The 18,171-nt window shown below is 39.9% G+C and overlaps 1 protein-coding gene across 1 annotated transcript in view; it reads left to right on the forward strand.

The window, feature by feature from the left end:
* The window catches only part of LOC140142206 (uncharacterized), a 58,779-nt gene that overhangs the window by 15,497 nt on the left and 25,111 nt on the right, over positions 1–18,171 (forward strand). Inside the window, exons 2-11 of the mRNA XM_072164173.1 lie at positions 783–881; positions 1,689–1,798; positions 9,353–9,554; positions 10,730–10,914; positions 12,093–12,275; positions 13,320–13,448; positions 14,261–14,575; positions 15,666–16,055; positions 16,728–16,958; positions 17,605–17,760. Of these exons, the coding sequence (XP_072020274.1) occupies positions 783–881; positions 1,689–1,798; positions 9,353–9,554; positions 10,730–10,914; positions 12,093–12,275; positions 13,320–13,448; positions 14,261–14,575; positions 15,666–16,055; positions 16,728–16,958; positions 17,605–17,760 (2,000 nt within the window). The remainder of the gene's footprint in view (positions 1–782; positions 882–1,688; positions 1,799–9,352; positions 9,555–10,729; positions 10,915–12,092; positions 12,276–13,319; positions 13,449–14,260; positions 14,576–15,665; positions 16,056–16,727; positions 16,959–17,604; positions 17,761–18,171) is intronic.

An 18,171-nucleotide genomic window follows, 5' to 3' on the forward strand; every position in this document is an offset into this window, starting at 1 on the left:
TGATCCCCGAGAGGCTATAGGCTAGACGCCATACCCCAGGTTCACCCCATACTTACGGTATATAACATTATGTTATAATATTTTGGTCACTTTTTAAGACATTGATAACCTTCATTTTCTGGCAATTTTATGCAATGTCTTGAAAATGTTACGAAAACATTTTGGTCCGATTTCTCAAAGCTTGGCTATAGTGGTCAGGCTTCCTAAGCCCTACAGTACCAAGTGGATCCATGTTATTTCTAGGTGATCATGGTGATGTACGATGTGAAATTGTAAGCACTGGTATAGGCCTATATCTAATTGGGCTTAAGTCTGATTGCTTATGAAGCCTGACCACTAGCTTCGAGAAACCGGCCTTTTGTGTTTAAGAAGGATCATAGTCTCCTTCACTATCTGTGCTAGGATGCACCTGGCTTGAATACTTTTTATTAGAAGTAGTTCGGGATGTTCAGAGTAGTTCGGGATGTAAGAGGGGTTACTTCGCACCCCTCGGATTTAACGACACCTATTTTTTTGTGAGTGCTAAGGGTGTCTATCACCAGATTTGACGTGCTCCCAAAATTAAAAAGTGACCCTAAGTGCATATAGGGCCAATCAAAGATCAACACAGGGATCAAATTTCAAAATATCAAATATTCAGAAAAGGTATAGTTTGACCTACCTACGACATACCGTTCTTGAGTTATAAGCAAAAATGTCAAAACTGTGGGTAGGTAGTTCAGCATGTTAAGTTGCCCATCTTAAATTCTCAATTAAAGGTACTCTTTGGATTTTTTATTCAGGTATCTATCAACGTATGCCGTTTCAGTTGCTACCAGCTATCAAGTTAGAGACACAACGGCTTGTGGACCGTTTGATTGGTTTGTGTGTACGATCTATCGGTAAGTTTTACTGTAAGTACATATCATTAGATTAATTAAGTTTACTTCGAAGACTGTAAAATACCAACAAAAAAAAAATTTGAAATCAGAAGGACATTCCTCGTATTCAGAATGTAATGTCGGATGTGCTCTCATGTCCCAGAAAAGATATCATCCAAACGTTGCTATCCGAGCCCTTAAAATGTTTTTGTACTCAACATTATTCATGTTCATGAATAGGTCATTAATAGTGTTACAAAATTAGGATTAATGCTCTGTGTGCCAGCCATAGCTATCTTATAAGAACCACTGAACCCAATAGGCCTACTAGGTGCACAAGGGCTAAGTGTTAATCGAATAACACTTTTGTAACACTTAAACACATAAAACAGAATTGGAGACGTTGCTAGCAATAACACTAAAAACACGTTGACAGGAGTATTTCAACAAAAATATTAATGCCGTAACATGTTTATATCAGCAATATTATCATGTTGGAGCATTAAAACATGTTGGAGCGTAAACGTGTTAGAGTGGTAAAAATGTTCATGTAAACGCGACGACAAGTTTCCCAAAATATTTTAAAAATTCAAAAATTTCATAATTGTAAATTTTCATGACCATATTTGGAATCAGCATGAAAAATGCATTAAAATGAGTACAAACAAGCATAGTATTGGTTCAGTGGTTCTTACGATAGCTCTTGATATTTCGACAAAATATCTCAAAACTGGGACTTTTTATGTTGAAGCTTATGGCAAGCACGCAGAGCATTGCCCATTCCTTTTGCATTTTATCATTCTCCCTATAATTTCTTTGTTTCCTTAGAACTAATTACCGTATAGGATATGTGCAACAATCGCGGGTAAATAACCGTACAGACTTGGGATGCTGCGACCAATGGTCTCTTAATCCAACAACACAGCAATGTGACATTCGTAAGTAACAATGTGGTAACTTGTAACTTGAAGTAAGTCTTTGTCAAGTCCGTGTTGGTGAATGTCCATGTGACATTCGTAAGTAACAATGTGGTAACTTGTAATTTGAAGTGAGTTTTTGTCCAGTCCGTGTTGGTGAATGTCCATGTGACATTCGTAAGTAACAATGTGGTAACTTGTAACTTGTAGTAAGTCTTTGTCAAGTTCGTGTTGGTGAATGTCCATGCGACATTCGTAAGTAACAGTGTGATAACTTGTAATTTGAAGTAAGTTTTTGTCAAGTCCGTGTTGATGAATGTCTATTTTTAATGTTGTATTGTTGTACTTGATTGTAGCGTTATAAAAAATAAAATAAATTGAGTATTGATAGAAACGATATAACTTTGATTGTGTATTTTTGGCGTGGTATATTAGGCCTATCTCTAAACTTAAAATAGTGAAATTTAACTTATGTACATGTATATAGCTTTTACTATCCTTGTCAAAAGTTGTCATAAACATTATACATGAAGTCATGATAATCCTTGCGATCACGGTATTAGCGCCAATCCGGCATAAAATGGGGTGGGGGGGGTCGACCTGATGGTCAAAAAGTGGCTGAAAAGAACAAAAAGCCAAAAGGTGGGGGGACATGGCCCCCCCGGGATTGACACCCAAGGATCACCGCTGTTGACTGTATGATAAAACAATACAAAAAGTGAAAAGTGGACCTTCTTTTTAATGTAGACCTTTCTTCATGTTCTTGACCAAAAAAGAAGAAGCATAAAACCTGATTTTTTGGCTCGTTACGCTCACAAATTGGATATTTTGGACTTTTGCAAGGGGGGGGGTGCAGCCGCTCATGCTCTGCCGCATAGATCCCCGGAGGATCAGGCACTGTATGTGAGTTGCCGCGATATTTCGCGCGATTCGATTTGAGTTGACAAAATACCGATTTTGGATGTATGTAGCCTACTGCAAGAGGGCGTAGTTCAGTTTAAATTTCATACATGAAGCTACGTATGATGACGAAGTAACAAAACCTGAGGCAACTGGAGAGCTACAGTCATAAAATACCTTCGAACAGCAAAAGAGACTCGAGCACCGAAGGAAGCAAAATGCAGACAATTAAGTTGAGATGTGAATGAAATGAGTTGGTCAAGTTTACGTAAGTAAATGTGTGTGCGAAACATTGGGAGAGAAAGCTCTGGCAATTTGACAATCAATGAATTCACCTTTTCGGTAAATCCCATAAGCCTCTGTGAGTACACCTGAGACCTCGTCATTTGACGTCACGCCGATCTGCGCCGATGCGCACATCGTTTATCGAGCATCGTTATTGCGCATTGCAAATCGGCGTGACGTCAAATGACGAGTTCTCAGGTGTACTCATATACAAAGGCTTATGGGATTTACCGAAAATACGGTGTCTGATCTCCGCCAAACTCCCCCTTTTATAATTCATATCCCCAAATTTTTAGTTTTCCCCCTTTTTGCGAAATGCTTTCCCCCTTTTCAAATATTTCCCCCTTTTTAACTTTCCCCGTTTTCATATAGTTTCCCCCTTTTCGACTTACCCCTTTTCAAATAGTTTCCCCCTTTTTTAATTTTTCCCTTTTCAAATAGTTTCCCTTTTTCGACTTTCCCCTTTTCATATAGTTTCCCCTTTTCGAATCCCCTTTTCAAATAGTTTCCCCCTTTTTAATTTCCCTTTTCAAATATTTTCCCCGTTTTCGAATTACCCCTTTACAAATAATACCCTTTTTATTTTCACCCATTTTGTAAAATTAATAGTTCCCCTTTTTACAAATAATCCCTTTTAACTTTCCTCCGCTTTTCACAAATAGGTTCCCATTTTAAATAGTTTTTCCTTTTTAAATAATACTCCCTTTTTGTTTTTAATACTCCTTTTTGTTTGGGTACTCCCCGTTTTCCGTGCGTAGGCTTTACCAGTAAGCCTGGACCCTGGAGAGTACCGTGCACTCACTAGAGCTCATTTCGCTACATCCATTATTGGAAAGGCGTTCTACATGAATTTGGATACCAACGTAGGTAGATTATAGCCTGTTGTGCAAGCGCCGCTAAATTCAATGGGTTAGGGATCCGTCAACTTTTATGCACGTTTATAGAGGGGCTGTACAAAGAGCAAATCCGATTATGATATAAACCAAATGATGTTCAGAATGTTAAACGGGTGAAATGGCATGCATAAATATTTATGCTGGTCAAATTCATAGCAATGATGTTTGAAAGTCTGTGAAGAACTTGTCTATAAACAGGGATATGTCAGAGACAACAAACAACTGGCTGCCATTGTTACAGAAGCCTAGATGATAAGAATTGTTTGTGCTATATAATTATTCGAAAGTTTTTTTCTAAAGTTAGCACCAAAGTTTAAAACAAGCGGTCTTAACAGTGAAATGACAATAAAAGCATACATTTATAAAACGGGCCTGGACAAAATGGGCATTGCATATTTATGACAAGTGTGGCTGTATGATTTTATGCAACTTTATTTTTAAGCCAGTTCCGAGTAATTTTCTCTATTCTTTGTTTGTCAACAATCCCGTTAACAATAAAAATGTGCTTTCTAATCAAAGGCTCTATGGCGTATCCATATTCAATTGACCAGACAAATGAACCAGGGACTTCGGTCAGTGGTGCACGCCTCAAAAATCCGAAAAGAATTAGTAGGCCATATATGTTAGATGAAGAATTAAGTAGCAATTAAGAGGGTACCGGTACTACACCCCTGCCCAATTTTGTGCCTATTTTTGCATTTTTCTCAAAAATTATGGCGCATTGGGGACAAGTAAGATATGTATATTATAGGGGCAAGGACTACAACTACTGCACTGGAAATTTTATTTCAGCACATCCAACAGTTGTGGAGTTACAGTCAAAAATGAGGGAAAACCAATATTTGATCAATAAATCAATAACTACTTGCTTTGTGTTGCTGTATTTTCAGTATCAGTAGTTGTAGTCCTTGCCCCTATAATATACATATCTTACTTTACACCAATGTGCTATAATTTTTGAGAAAATTGCAAAAATAGGCGCAAAATTGGACAGGGGTGTAGTACTCCCCCGGGAGTACCCCCTTAAGCCTAGTCTTTTTTTAAAGTCGAGACAAGTCCAAAATAATAACGATTAATAAGCCAATCTAATTGATTCGAATTCCAATCTCCTGGCCTTTTCCTGGGTCTTTATTTAGTTGCATGATATAATTTAGATTATGATTTTTCTTAAATGTAGATCTATATCCTATAGAATTCATAAATTACATAATAAGTATCATTTTATTCATTTTATTTAGCTCAAGAATTTGTATCAGACAATCACGTGCTTTCAACGTGTAGGCCGGACCTATTTCAATATCGAAGTACATGGGACGTGAATGCACGGTACTATAGATGGTCCGTGCCTACGCATCGTGAAAAAGGGAATAAAAAAAAGGAGTAAAAAAAAGGGAATAAAAAATAAGGGAGAAACTATTTTAACGGGGGAAAAATCTGTAAAATGGTATTATGTAAAAGGTGAAAAGAAAATTCGAAAAGGGGGAAACTATATGAAAAAACTATATGAAAAAAAGGGGGATACTATATGAAAAGGGGGAAATTCGAAAAGGGGAACTATATGAAAAGGGGAAATTCGAAAAGGGGGAAACTATATGAAAAGGGGAAATTGAAAAGGGAAACTATATGAAAAGGGGAAATTCGAAAAGGGGGAAACTATATGAAAAGGGGGAAATTCGAAAATGGGGAAACTATATGAAAAGGGGGAAATTCGAAAAGGGGGAACTATTTGAAAAGGGGGAAAGTCGAAAAGGGGGAACTATTTGAAAAGGGGGAAAGTCGAAAAGGGGGAACTATTTGAAAAGGGGGGAAAGTTAAAAGGGGAAATATTTGAAAAAGGGGAAAGCAGTTTCGCAAAAAGGGGGAAAACTGAAAATTTGGGGAGATGAATTATAAAAGGGGGAGTTTGGCGGAGATCAGACACCGTACGAAAAGGTTAATCGAGTGTAAAGTCAATTTTGGACCAGCGTGCTCTACTACAAGAGAAATCCGAGTAAACAGGCCTACAAAAGAAAGAGAGTGAGGATAAAAGACGGACCGAGCAATGCACACCGACATCGCCCGGTTAATAATTACACTATACAGCAAGAGACACTGAAATGAATACACGGGATCGATACACGTGGATGTGCTATGCACGATTGATATTCAGACGATAAATCTTTGGATACTGGGTTTGAAAATGATGAATATCTCCTGTAAATGGTTTCGTATAAAGAAACCAGATGTAGTTCCTTGCACTTGAATATATATTTCTAACAGATATGATAGTCGTTAGTTTGCGCTTTGAGATACTAGCTTGCGTCTTGAGTCAAAAACTGACAATAATTTTGATTTATATGTGCCGAATTATATAGCGCAGTGTGTAGGCCAATCGTGAAGGTAGTCTAAAACCATATGACCTATGGTGTACCATGCTCGACTAACACACAGCGAGGACAGTAACCGGGCTAATCGGGGCTATTGTCAGCAGCCTTAGTCAGATGTCCTTCGGCCCATGATACGACACAAAACTATTAAACAGGTCGATATGAAATGGCTATGCGTGGCGGTGGATTCAACCTACCATGGCGATTTCTGCCATGAAGATATCGGGGCGATGTCACTGTGCAATGTGAATATGAGGATAAGATATGGACAGAGCAATGCGACTAGTAGACAAGTGGCGTACCCTTTTTTTTGGGGGGGGGGACTGCATTAATGACTAAAAATTTGACAACAAATTGACAAATGGGGACGAAAACTGTCCCCCCTCACACTAAAAGCTGGCTACGCTGCTGTGAGAGACAGACAGACGGGTGGGGGTGAGTGTCAAACGTGTGTACATAGAGAGAGAGAGAAAGAGACAGAAATAGAGAGAGGGAGGGAGTGGGGAATAGAAAGGGGACTAGAAGGCTATATATTTGTACACAAATACGGCTATACCTGCATGTTATCAGTTTACACAAACTTACAGTCCTTATTTGCTGAAGACTTAGGTTGCTGTTGTCAGTCTCAATTCACAGTGAAGCTATGCAATTTGATGGATTGAAATTCACAATACGCAACTTGATTAGGGGAAAGCTATTCCAGAGGGAGTGTGTAAATTAAATGGAACAGCCATTTCAGAGGGAGTATGCAAATCAAATGGAACAGCTATTTTGGGACCATTTCAGAGAGAGTATGTAAATTAAATGGAACAGCCAAAGGTATGTAATTTAAATGGAACAGTCTTAACGCTTCACACATAGTATTTCCAATCACCATATATAATTATTATAATACGCTATTGAAATTCACAATATGCAATTTGATTAGGGGAAAGCTATTCCAGAGGGAGTGTGTAAATTGAATGGAACAGCTATTTCAGAGGAAGTATGTAAATCAAATGGAACAGCTATTTTGGGACCATTTCAGAGAGAGTATGTAAATTAAATGGAACAGCCAAAGGTATGTAATTTAAATGGAACAGTCTTAACGCTTCACACATAGTATTTCCAATCACCATATATAATTATTATAATACGCTATTGAAATTCACAATATGCAATTTGATTAGGGAAAGCTATTCCAGAGGGAGTATGTAAATTAAATGGAACAGCCATTTCAGAGGGAGTATGTAAATTAAATGGAACAGCCTATTTTGTGGCCGTTCCAGAGGAGTATGTAAATTAAATAGAACAGCCAATGGGTATGTAATTTAACTGGAACAGCCGGAACGTTTATGTTATCTATATTATAATTACGCTATTGTCTGTGAATCTGTTTAGTCCTACGTGTATGGGGTGGGATGGGATGGGTGTTATTAACAATATAATTCTCAGGTGCAATCTGTGTACAAACTCTGAGCCCTGAAGCTGCTTTATTTGATGATAAACGGACGGCCCTTTTTTAACATTTGGGGCCCTGGGGCCCATAATATTTGACTTATGAGGCTCATGTACATATGTTGAAGTATAATTCTCAAGTGCTATCAGTAGACTCAAGTTGGGCACTGTAGCTGCTTTATTTACTGAGTAACGGCTGGCCCTATGTTTTAGCGTTTTGGGCCCTGGGGCCAATGGTGTGACATATGGGGCTCATATGTACATATAACAATATAATTCTCAGGTGTAATCTGTGTACAAACTCTGAGCTCTAAAGTTGCTTTATTTGATGAAAAACGGCCGGACCTTTGCTTTAACATTTGGGGCCCGGGGCCCATAATATTTGACTTATGGGGCTCATGTGCGTATGTTGAAATATGATTCTCAAGTGCTATCAGCAGACTCAAGCTGGACATTGTAGCTGATTTCTTTATTGAATAACGACCGGCCCTATGTTTTAGCTTTTGGGGCCCTGGGGCCCATATTATGTGACGCATGGGGTCTCATATATACATATGACAATATAATGCTAAAGACCTATTAGTGTACCAAATCTGAACCCTGAAGCTCCTTTATTTGCTGAGAAACGACCGGCCCTTTGTTTTAACATTTGGGCCTCTGGGGCCCCTAGACTTAATTAAACATCTGGGGCCAAAATGGGCAAAAGGCAATTTTCAACTTAGGGCCCATACATGTGCCACATATGAGCTCTAGTGCCCTTGTAGTTTTATAGCTAGCCTTGTGAATCTGTTGCCCCTTATTTTAACATTTGGGGCCCTGGGGCCCATAATATATGACATGTGGGCTCATGTATACTTGTATATATAGAGTACCACTGGGGCTATCATTGTACCAACTCAGGGCCCTGAGGCTGCTTCATTTGATGAGAAACGGCATGCTTTGTATTTTTTACATTTGGGTCCCTGGGGCCCGTGACCTTTGACCTCTGGGGCCAAGATGGGCAAAGGATAAATCTACGGGGTAGGGCCCATAAGTGTGCCACATATGGGCCCTGTGGCCCTTGTAGTTTTAGCGCTAGCCTTGACAGAATGATGTGTTTGATGGAGGAGGAAAAGGAAAAGGAGAAGGAGAAGGAGAAGAAACCATAGAATGGCAATATACCCGTTCATGCTTCGCATGCGGGTATAAATAGTGCGAGAATGCCCGAGAGAATGAAGCATAACTCAAGAAGAGCGGCGAAATAAGATATACCAATGATATGATGGATACCATTGGGCTATTCCAGAAAATAGATGCACACCCCCTATCGAGGAGTTCGGATATCCGTACTTTTTGTCCAATCGTGACTGCTGGAAATCCAGACTTTTAAAGTGTCCAAAGGTAAAAAAATCCGGCAGAAAAATAGTTCAAAATCAGAAATCCTCAATCTGAGAGCTCATTTTGGACATTTCCGTTATTTTTCCTTCATTTAATTAGATTTCCAAGCTTTTTCAAGTGACATTGGCAACTGGAATTCCAGTCGTTTTCAGAAAGCAGACTTGGAAATCCGGACATTTCTTTGATTGAACATTTACTCCTCTATAGGGGGTGTGCATTTATTTTCAGGAATAGCCCATTATGTATTTTACTGGTTGAAACAACATATTATAAATAATAACATAATGAAATATTTTTTATGAATCTTTTTGAAGCGGTATGCAATCCAACATGCATCGCAGACCAAGGAGTATGTACATCTCCCAACAACTGTACCTGTAATCCAGGATTCAGAGGCCCTCGATGTGAACACCGTTGCTCAACGGGTACCTTTGGTCTTGGCTGTGCTTCGACGTGTAACTGCTCCAATAATGCTATCTGTGATGCTATCACAGGACAATGCCAGTGTACAAGGGGGTAAGTATAGGCACAAAAAAAATTGTTGGGTTTAAATAGAGTAATTAGTGGATTTTTAGCGGGTTCGACGTCGGACAAGTTTAGAACTGTCAAGTTTTCGTCAGGAGTAGCTCTGACTTCTTCAGGACAACGTACCTAGGAATGAGACATGTAGACCGCCCCTTGCCTACTGATGACTCCGAAAAGAGCCGTTCACTGAAGACTGCCCCTGGTCAACAGAGAACAAGCAGATCTCGCCTATCTGCTAATTTTAAAGGTTTTTCTGGGTCTGAAAAGAGCCGTTCACTGAAGACTGCTCCTTGTCTACAGAAAACAAGCAGACCTCGCCTATCTGCTAATTTTAAAGGTTTGGTGGCTCTGTAAAGAGCCGTTCACTGCATGAAATAATTGTTCCCCTGATATTTTTTTGCGTTAATTACCAAATCATTTATTATCAAGCTAAATTCTGTCGGGGAAGTAGTCAAATTTTGACCAATTCGATCTTAAAAGATGTTCAACTCATTTTGGTTGTGTTGCATTGAGTAATTTAATTTGGTTGATTGAACAACGTTGGTACTGTGTTATAGTTGAATTCCATCAACTAGAAGTTGTTTGCGTTCCCTGTACTGTTGAATTATAACAACTTTATACAGCTAAGTAATTGGCTAAATTAGTTAAGTTGGCAAACCAGAAAAGTAAAGGCAATATGTCACCTTAAATAATTTAAGCTATACCAAAAAAATTGTTGGCATTATTAATCATCCCGACTTGTTGAGCTTTTTTGACTTGTTGGTACAACATTTATAAGATTAGTAACGGCAACTATATATGGGCACTTTTAAGTTGGATGTGCTCATTTCATTTGAGTTGTGCTGACAAGCCAAAAAAACAGCCACTTCTATACGGCATACGGAGTCAAAAAAGGACGCCTGCGGCTTGCACATTGACAGTAATATCGAGAGTAACTTTATTGGGAAAGTTGCATTAGGCGCAGCGTATTATTTGGTCCAATAAAACTATCAGGCACCGATAGAAACCGATAGCACCACAGGCGTGTCACACGTACACCTGATGGATAACATTTGCGAATCAAAGGCTTCCTTACCATGCTTACAGGAAAATAAATTGACTCAAACTATTAATCTAGGGACCTACCATTATAATAATACTTTTTCATATGACCGTTCTCTCTATAGGTACATTGGAGATACATGCGAAGATGTCTGTCCAGTAGGATATTATGGGGATAGGTGTAGCAGTGAGTGTCTTTGTCGGAATGAAACCAGTACGTGTGACCACCGTAACGGGCTCTGTAGCTGTGATGCCGGATGGACGGGGGCGTTATGTGATATTCCATGTCGCGCCGGAACGTTTGGACAAGGTACCAAATTGATTATAGTCTATTTACCTTTCTCGAGACAGTGACCTCAAAGCGTACATGTCGTTGTTTTGCGTGCGTACCTACACACCGCCTTTAGCTTGCGTCTCTGTGTGCCAGTGTTTTAATTTAAAAAAGCGCGGTTTAATGCTGCGACCACTGAATTTCACACTGACGCCACCGACTCGAGGAAGGTAAAAGCTATAGTTGTTAAAAGATGTCGGGATTTCCATATACTGACTCTCACTGTATTACTACAAACCTTCCCATATACGAGGGGGTATCAAAAAGTTTTAGAAATCGCACAGAAGTGAAAGAGCTATATCAATGAAATTTTGTCAGGGCAATCACTGGTCCTTATGTACACTATGATGCAAAAATGGTCTCATAAGAATGTTTACTTTTTTTACAGGCGCTAGATGTCAGTACCTGCCTATGTAACCGTATAACCAGCAAAATGGAGAAAATTGAGGCATGTAGCATGATTAAGTTCCATTTTAAGGGTTACAGTGCCCAAAAAATCTGTGATGAAATAAAAATTCATTTTCCAAAAAGCAACAGTGACAATATCACAATCACCACCGATGATAACTTTCATTTCATCATCGATTTTCTAGGCACTGCAACCCTTCAAATGCAGGATCTTAATAACGCTGTTTGCCTCAATTTTCTCAATCTTGCAGTTTATGCGCAGTAACTGGGGCAGCAGGTTATTAGCATCTCGCGTCGCCTGTAAAAAAGTAAATATACTTATGAGACCATTTTTGCACCATAGTGTACATAAGGACCAGTGATTGCACTGACAAAATTTCATTGATATAGCTCTTTCACTTCTGGGCGATTTCTAAAACTTTTGATACCCTCGTACTGACTCTCACTGTATTACTACAAACCTTCCCATATATATTCTCCGTAGTTTGTTTGCTTGTTTTAAATGATCTTCCTGTAGGAACTCGACAACGATCACCTCCCTATCGCGCATGCTCTAATATTATACATAAACCTCGATTTGTATTGTGCCCAATATAAATAAATCAGCTGATAATTGAGAGTCATAATCATCAAGCTCAGAATGAACTTTTCAGAAACAAGATTAAGCATGCCTTCCATTTTGAATATTGAAGCCCCAATATATTCATCAATACATTTCTTTTAAAAGCTTATTTAAAACTTTTCTACAGGGTGTCGAGAAAACTGTACCTGTCAGAATGGTGCACACTGTGACCATGTCAATGGCACGTGTCGTTGTCAACCAGGATGGCTAGGTGACATCTGTGATACTCCATGTGACACGGGTTATTATGGTGACAATTGTGCGATGACGTGTCATTGTCTGAACGGAGGCGTATGTGATCCAGAAACAGGTAAAAGAAGGTCGTTGTGTATTTCCTTAAGAGAATAATTCATATACCGTAAAGGTTCGCCTAATGTCGCTATGAGCTCCCTTGACATAAGCGGAATTTTAAGCACAACCTAAAAGTGCCTTCCCGTAAAATTCCTTCCAGCAAATAAGGGTACGGAACCTTAATTCCAGATTTCAAAGGAGGAAGCTCTCTATTTGCACATACAATTTACCCCAAGGAAAAGGAGCCCAAGCGCGCCATTAGGCAAATTGGGTAAACTTAAGGCTACACGACGTATTGTTGGTCGAAGGAGGCAAACAAAAAATCAATTTTCATTATTAAAATCAATGTATTATTGAAAAAAAATATTGCAAAAGTTCATTCTACAAATCATATACTTTACGTGCTTGATTTGTTGTTGTTAATGAGTTATGTACGTTTTACAAAAGTGTTGTTGTTTCAGCCCTCTTTACAACATAACTCAAGAACCACATGACCTACAAAAGTATATCTGTGGATGACGTGATTTTTAATTAGCCTTTTTTGGGTAGATCCCAATAGACTATATACCCATGCACGCAGGTCCACCCAATTATCTTCAAAAGCACAAATTCATACTCAAGTATAATACTCATCTTCAAACTCCCTCCTCCAATCGGAAGTGACGAAAGGATCGAGTTTGTGCATGGTTACATCTCGTTTTCTTTTAAATATTTAGCGGATTTAGCAACAAAATGTACTGGAACTGTTCTCCTTCGGTTCCTTTGGTTTTCTTCGTGCTAGATGTAGAGGCTGAGTACATATACGTACATCAGAGGGATTTGTGACCGGGAGTTACCTGTTTAACAATAGAGCTTACGATTTCCGAACGTACGTATCATACGCCCGTGCATCTATTCGAAATCTCGCCACATGAGAGTGATTTTGATTAGATGCACGGGGCGTATGATACGTACGTTGGAAATCGCAAACTCTCTAAACTCTTTTGGGACACGATATTGATGCGCCAGGATCCTGCCTTGCAAACTTCACCCACTGTTTTCATTTATTTACTATAAACTGCAGGTGCCTGCCAGTGTAGCGCTGGGTGGCAAGGTCCAGTCTGCAACGATACCTGTTCTGCAGGCTTCTTCGGGGAAAATTGCCAATCTCGATGTCTATGTCTCAATGGTGCTGAGTGTGACCCTATTGACGGTAATTATTTCATTAGTATTAAATGATATGTGATAGCCAATAGTGTCCACCAGTTTAGTCAAAATGGAAGAAAATGGCTACCTCTATATTCGCTGTTTCGATGCCCATCAAAAGGAAACAGGATCGCAATACTTCTTACACGTAGGCCTATAGAGCGCCATACAAGGCATCGCATCTGGTGTTCCGATATAGCGCCCCTATTATACCCTGAAGATGTAATCAAGATGAGCGTAACTTGATAAAGTTTGCATAATGCTATCGTTTCCATCATTTAAGTAAAACCAAAGGCACTATGCAAATGTTCAGGAGTCATCGATACCCATCGGGGCATCGATAGCGCTATAGGACCAAACTGGACGTGATGCCTTATGTATTTCTATTTCTGTACAGCGTATTGAAATGACTCTCATACAACATGACTGTTTCAAAGCATACTTATTGTTAGAAGTGTTCTTCTTAAACACCATGGTAAAACTGAGCACATTTCCAGGGTAATGTTACCCATAAGATCAAGGACAGTAAATTTGCTATTTCTTACCACTGAAAAACTGAAAACAGGTTTACAGTCTACCTTAATAACAAGATGATTTTGGTTTCCGTTTGGAGTAGTTTTTAACTATCTTCACGTTCACCAGTTTAGCATGAAAAATGCATTAAAATGAGTACAAACAAGCCTGGTATTGGTTCAGTAGCTCTCAAGATAGCTCTTGATATTTTGAGAAAATTATTCAAAACTTGAATTTTTCCGTGGAAGCGCATGGCTAGCACGCAGATCATTAAGTATGTGTTTCGATTCAATATTTCTCTTACAGGATCCTGCGTGTGTACTACGGGCTGGCTAGGTGACCACTGCGATATGGCATGCCCCCCTGGAACCTGGGGACTAAACTGTCTCCAAACATGCTCGTGCGATAACAACGGAACATGCAATCACGCCACAGGACAATGTATCTGTCCCCCGGGTTATATGGGTGCTGGATGTAACGAAACATGTCCTGCAGGGACATTTGGAACCGACTGTAGGTACAATTGTACGTGTCAAAATGGCGGGAGCTGCGAGCCAATATTTGGACGGTGTGACTGCTTGGCGGGCTTCAGAGGTGTTAATTGTGAGCACACGTGTCCAGGTAAACTGACGGTATTCGGTAGCAAACTGTGTGTTCCACACTCCACTTTTTTTGACACTTGACACAGTAGACTCTAACTCTATCCCTACTGTTCTAACCTTATTGAAAGTCACAAGTGATCATGGTGATCCGGTCAGTGGCGTAGCATGGGCCATCCGATGGGGGGCACCGGGTCTGATGGGGGGGGGGGGAGGCACAAGCCGTTTTTCGGTCATTTTCCTATGGGATTTTTAAAAATTTCAGATCGATGGGGGGACGTGGCCCCGTGCCCCTATGACGCTACGCCACTAGATCCGGTCTTGTTGTAGATTGGCTCAAGGGATGTGCTATTCCATTTAAAATCCACACTACCCCTGTGGAAGATTTGGAAATATCTGCCACAGGGGTAGTATGAATTTCAAATGGAATTAACACATTAACAGCTCCATTTGAAACTCACTCTCCCTCAGAGGAAGATTCAGGTTGAATCTTACTCAGAGGGTGTATGAAATTTAAATGGAGTTGCCTAATCGTGCTCATTCCATTTGAAATTCATACTCCCCTGTGGCAGATATTTCCAAAATCTTCCACAGGGGTAGTGTGGATTTTAAATGGAACCATTATTGTGTCGAACTAGTGGAATGTCGATTAGGCAGCACGTTTTATCGAACGATGTTTATTATTAAATTAGTAAGAATTTTTATTAATTAGTAAAATAGGCCGTCCCTTTATTTATAATTAGTAAAATTCCTAACTAGTACAGATTGTTTTTCCAAAACCAATAAATTCGTGATGAAATGATGGTTAAATTCGCCAACTGACTTTTCATCCGTCTAGACCAGTCGGATTTCGTCAGAGTTGTCAAGCACCTATATATACAGCGAGAGCTTTACAACTTTGAAGAAATCCGACTGGTCTAGTCGGATCATCACGGATGAAACATCAGTTGGTGAGTTTAACAACCATTTCACCATATCTATTGATTTTGTAAAAACAATCTTTAATAGTTGAACAATAACACAACCGGGCCAATCTCTACAGTTGTAAAATTCCTGTTCAGTTCTTGTCTGACCATATTTAATATTATTTTGTCTCTTTACCTTTCATATAGAAGGAACATGGGGAGCTGGATGCAATAGGACATGTTTCTGCATGAACGGGGGCATGTGTAACGCTACAACGGGGGCATGTGCGTGTTCTCCAGGCTGGATCGGGCAGTATTGCGACATGAAGTGCCCTCCTATTCTATACGGCCACAGATGCATGCAGCGATGCCAATGTGAAAATAACGCAACGTGTGATCATGTGAATGGCACGTGCACTTGCACGAAAGGATGGCAATCAGAGCTTTGCAATATGCCATGTGATGATGGTTACTACGGCCCAGGTTGTGTAATGTTTTGTGGATGTCAGAATAATTCCGTATCGTGCGATCGCTTTAATGGATCGTGTCAATGTGGACCAGGGTTTGTTGGAACATTCTGCGAGCAACAATGTCCTCGTAAGTAATGCTGGTTTATACTACCATGCCGCTTGCCGCTAGGCGGCGTGGCGCACGCGCATTGCAGACAAACGGACACAATCAAGGATTGTCATTGGTTTATACGTCATGCCGCAGCGGCAAGCGGCAGGAAAGTCTGACAGGGGCATGGCCTTTGACCGCGCAAGTTCTTCTTGTATTTTAAACATGACAGAATGCAGCAGGTAGGAGTAAAAGCTTCATATTCTTCGCGCGTTTGATTTTGTTTAACCGGTTGGTTCGTGCAGATACAAACATGTGCCATGATGGGAACAGGTTTAAGCAAGTTGCTGAAACCGGGCTGAGAAGCCTATAAGCATGCTGCTGGTCTGTATAGAGGAAAAGGGAACACAATTGAAGGGAAAGATGAAGGAAAAGAAAGGCCACTCCCAATGAATCAAGCGAACAATTTGCTGTGCATGACAATAAGTTACCGAGGGGTGCAGACAGTCATATGACTATAATGATCATATTATTCCTGAAGTCTCGTGCTTATAGTACTTGAAGTCACCCAAAAGGCACCAATTAAAATATTTCAAAGTTACACTAGATCACTTCAAACGTTTTAATAATAATTTAAAAAAAAATGCTTCCTTTGGTAATAAGTGTTGGTAATTTTTTAATGAATTAACCAATTCTAGCAATTAATTTCAGCTTTACGTTACGGTGATGAATGTATGAACAACTGCAGCTGTGGAAATGAAGCTGATTGCGACCACATCACTGGTGAATGCACATGCCCACCAGGCTGGACAGGCGATTCCTGCACTGATTCTTGTCCAACGGGATTCTATGGCGAAGGGTGTCGAACTAATTGTACGTGTCAGAACGGGGCCGAGTGTGATCCTTTTACTGGTTTCTGCAATTGTTCCAGAGGCTGGCATGGTAGGTCGTGATATTTGTGGTCAAATAATCATTTTGTATACTGAAGCAACAACCGTTTATTTATCCCTGCAGCAACCACCCAGTTCATAGAGAGATATTGAGATCAGATGTAAAAATAGTATTACCGAAAAATGACATTTGAGTGACAACTGTAACGTTCGTGATCGTGAGGTGGTCAGCCACAGATTGAACAGCTTCGCGGTAAACTTGGGATTTGCTCTCGTAATTGTTGGACATCACCATCCGAAGAAACTGAGAAAGTTATTGGAAAGGATAAAAGAGTTAAACTGTAAACTAATTGTAAGCCTAGTCTGATGAAAGTATAGTTCCACGAATTTCACTTCAGCTCAGGCAAAAATTAACTCTCTCCACGCGAGTGCCGACTGCAGACGACAAGTTAAAAAACCAAATCAAAATTCAAAAATTTTAGAATAGTAAATGTTCATGACCATATTTAGAATCAGCATGAAAAATGCATTAAAATGAGTACAAACAAGCCTAGTATTGGTTCAGTGGTTCTTGAGATAGCACTTGATATTTTGAGAAATTGTTTCAAAACTTTGTATGTTGAAGCCTATGGCTAGCTAACACACATAGTATATGAAAACAACGTTCCTGATAGTCCTTTATTTCTTGCCGCAAACAGGTCTGTCATGTGAGATGCCATGTCGCCCAGGGTTTTACGGATTAAACTGCTTGGAACTTTGTACCTGTGGAAATGGTGGAACATGTGATCATGTGACTGGAGAATGTACATGCGCAGTTGGGTTCATTGGTTCAAATTGTTCACGTCAATGTGAAGGTAAGTCATCTCCAGGTTTTATTGTTTTTATTAGAAACTACCGAATATGTAAGTTGTATGGATATGTCGGGTATTTCGCTATTGGCTAATAACTTGTTGAGGCTTTCTTTAGATGATATTTACTTTGGTAGTGCCCCACTATCATGACTGTCCAAGTGTATGTACATGGCACGATTTAAACTTATATTTGCAAACACTTATGTTGGTTTCATACTTTCTGCCACTTGCCGCTGAGAGGTGTGACGCTTCATCATGCCGCGGCGCGGCACGGCGCTGAGCGGTAGCGGCATGACTATGAGAGCCAATGTTGCCGCTCAGCACCGCCAAAAATCGTATCTTGTTCTCATACGTCAGAGCGGTACCGCTCCCGAGTTGACTTGAACTCCTAGCGATCTGCCGCTTTGGTCACCG

This window comes from Amphiura filiformis, chromosome 20 (genome assembly GCF_039555335.1).
Source record: "Amphiura filiformis chromosome 20, Afil_fr2py, whole genome shotgun sequence".
In the NCBI taxonomy this organism is placed as follows: domain Eukaryota; kingdom Metazoa; phylum Echinodermata; class Ophiuroidea; order Amphilepidida; family Amphiuridae; genus Amphiura; species Amphiura filiformis.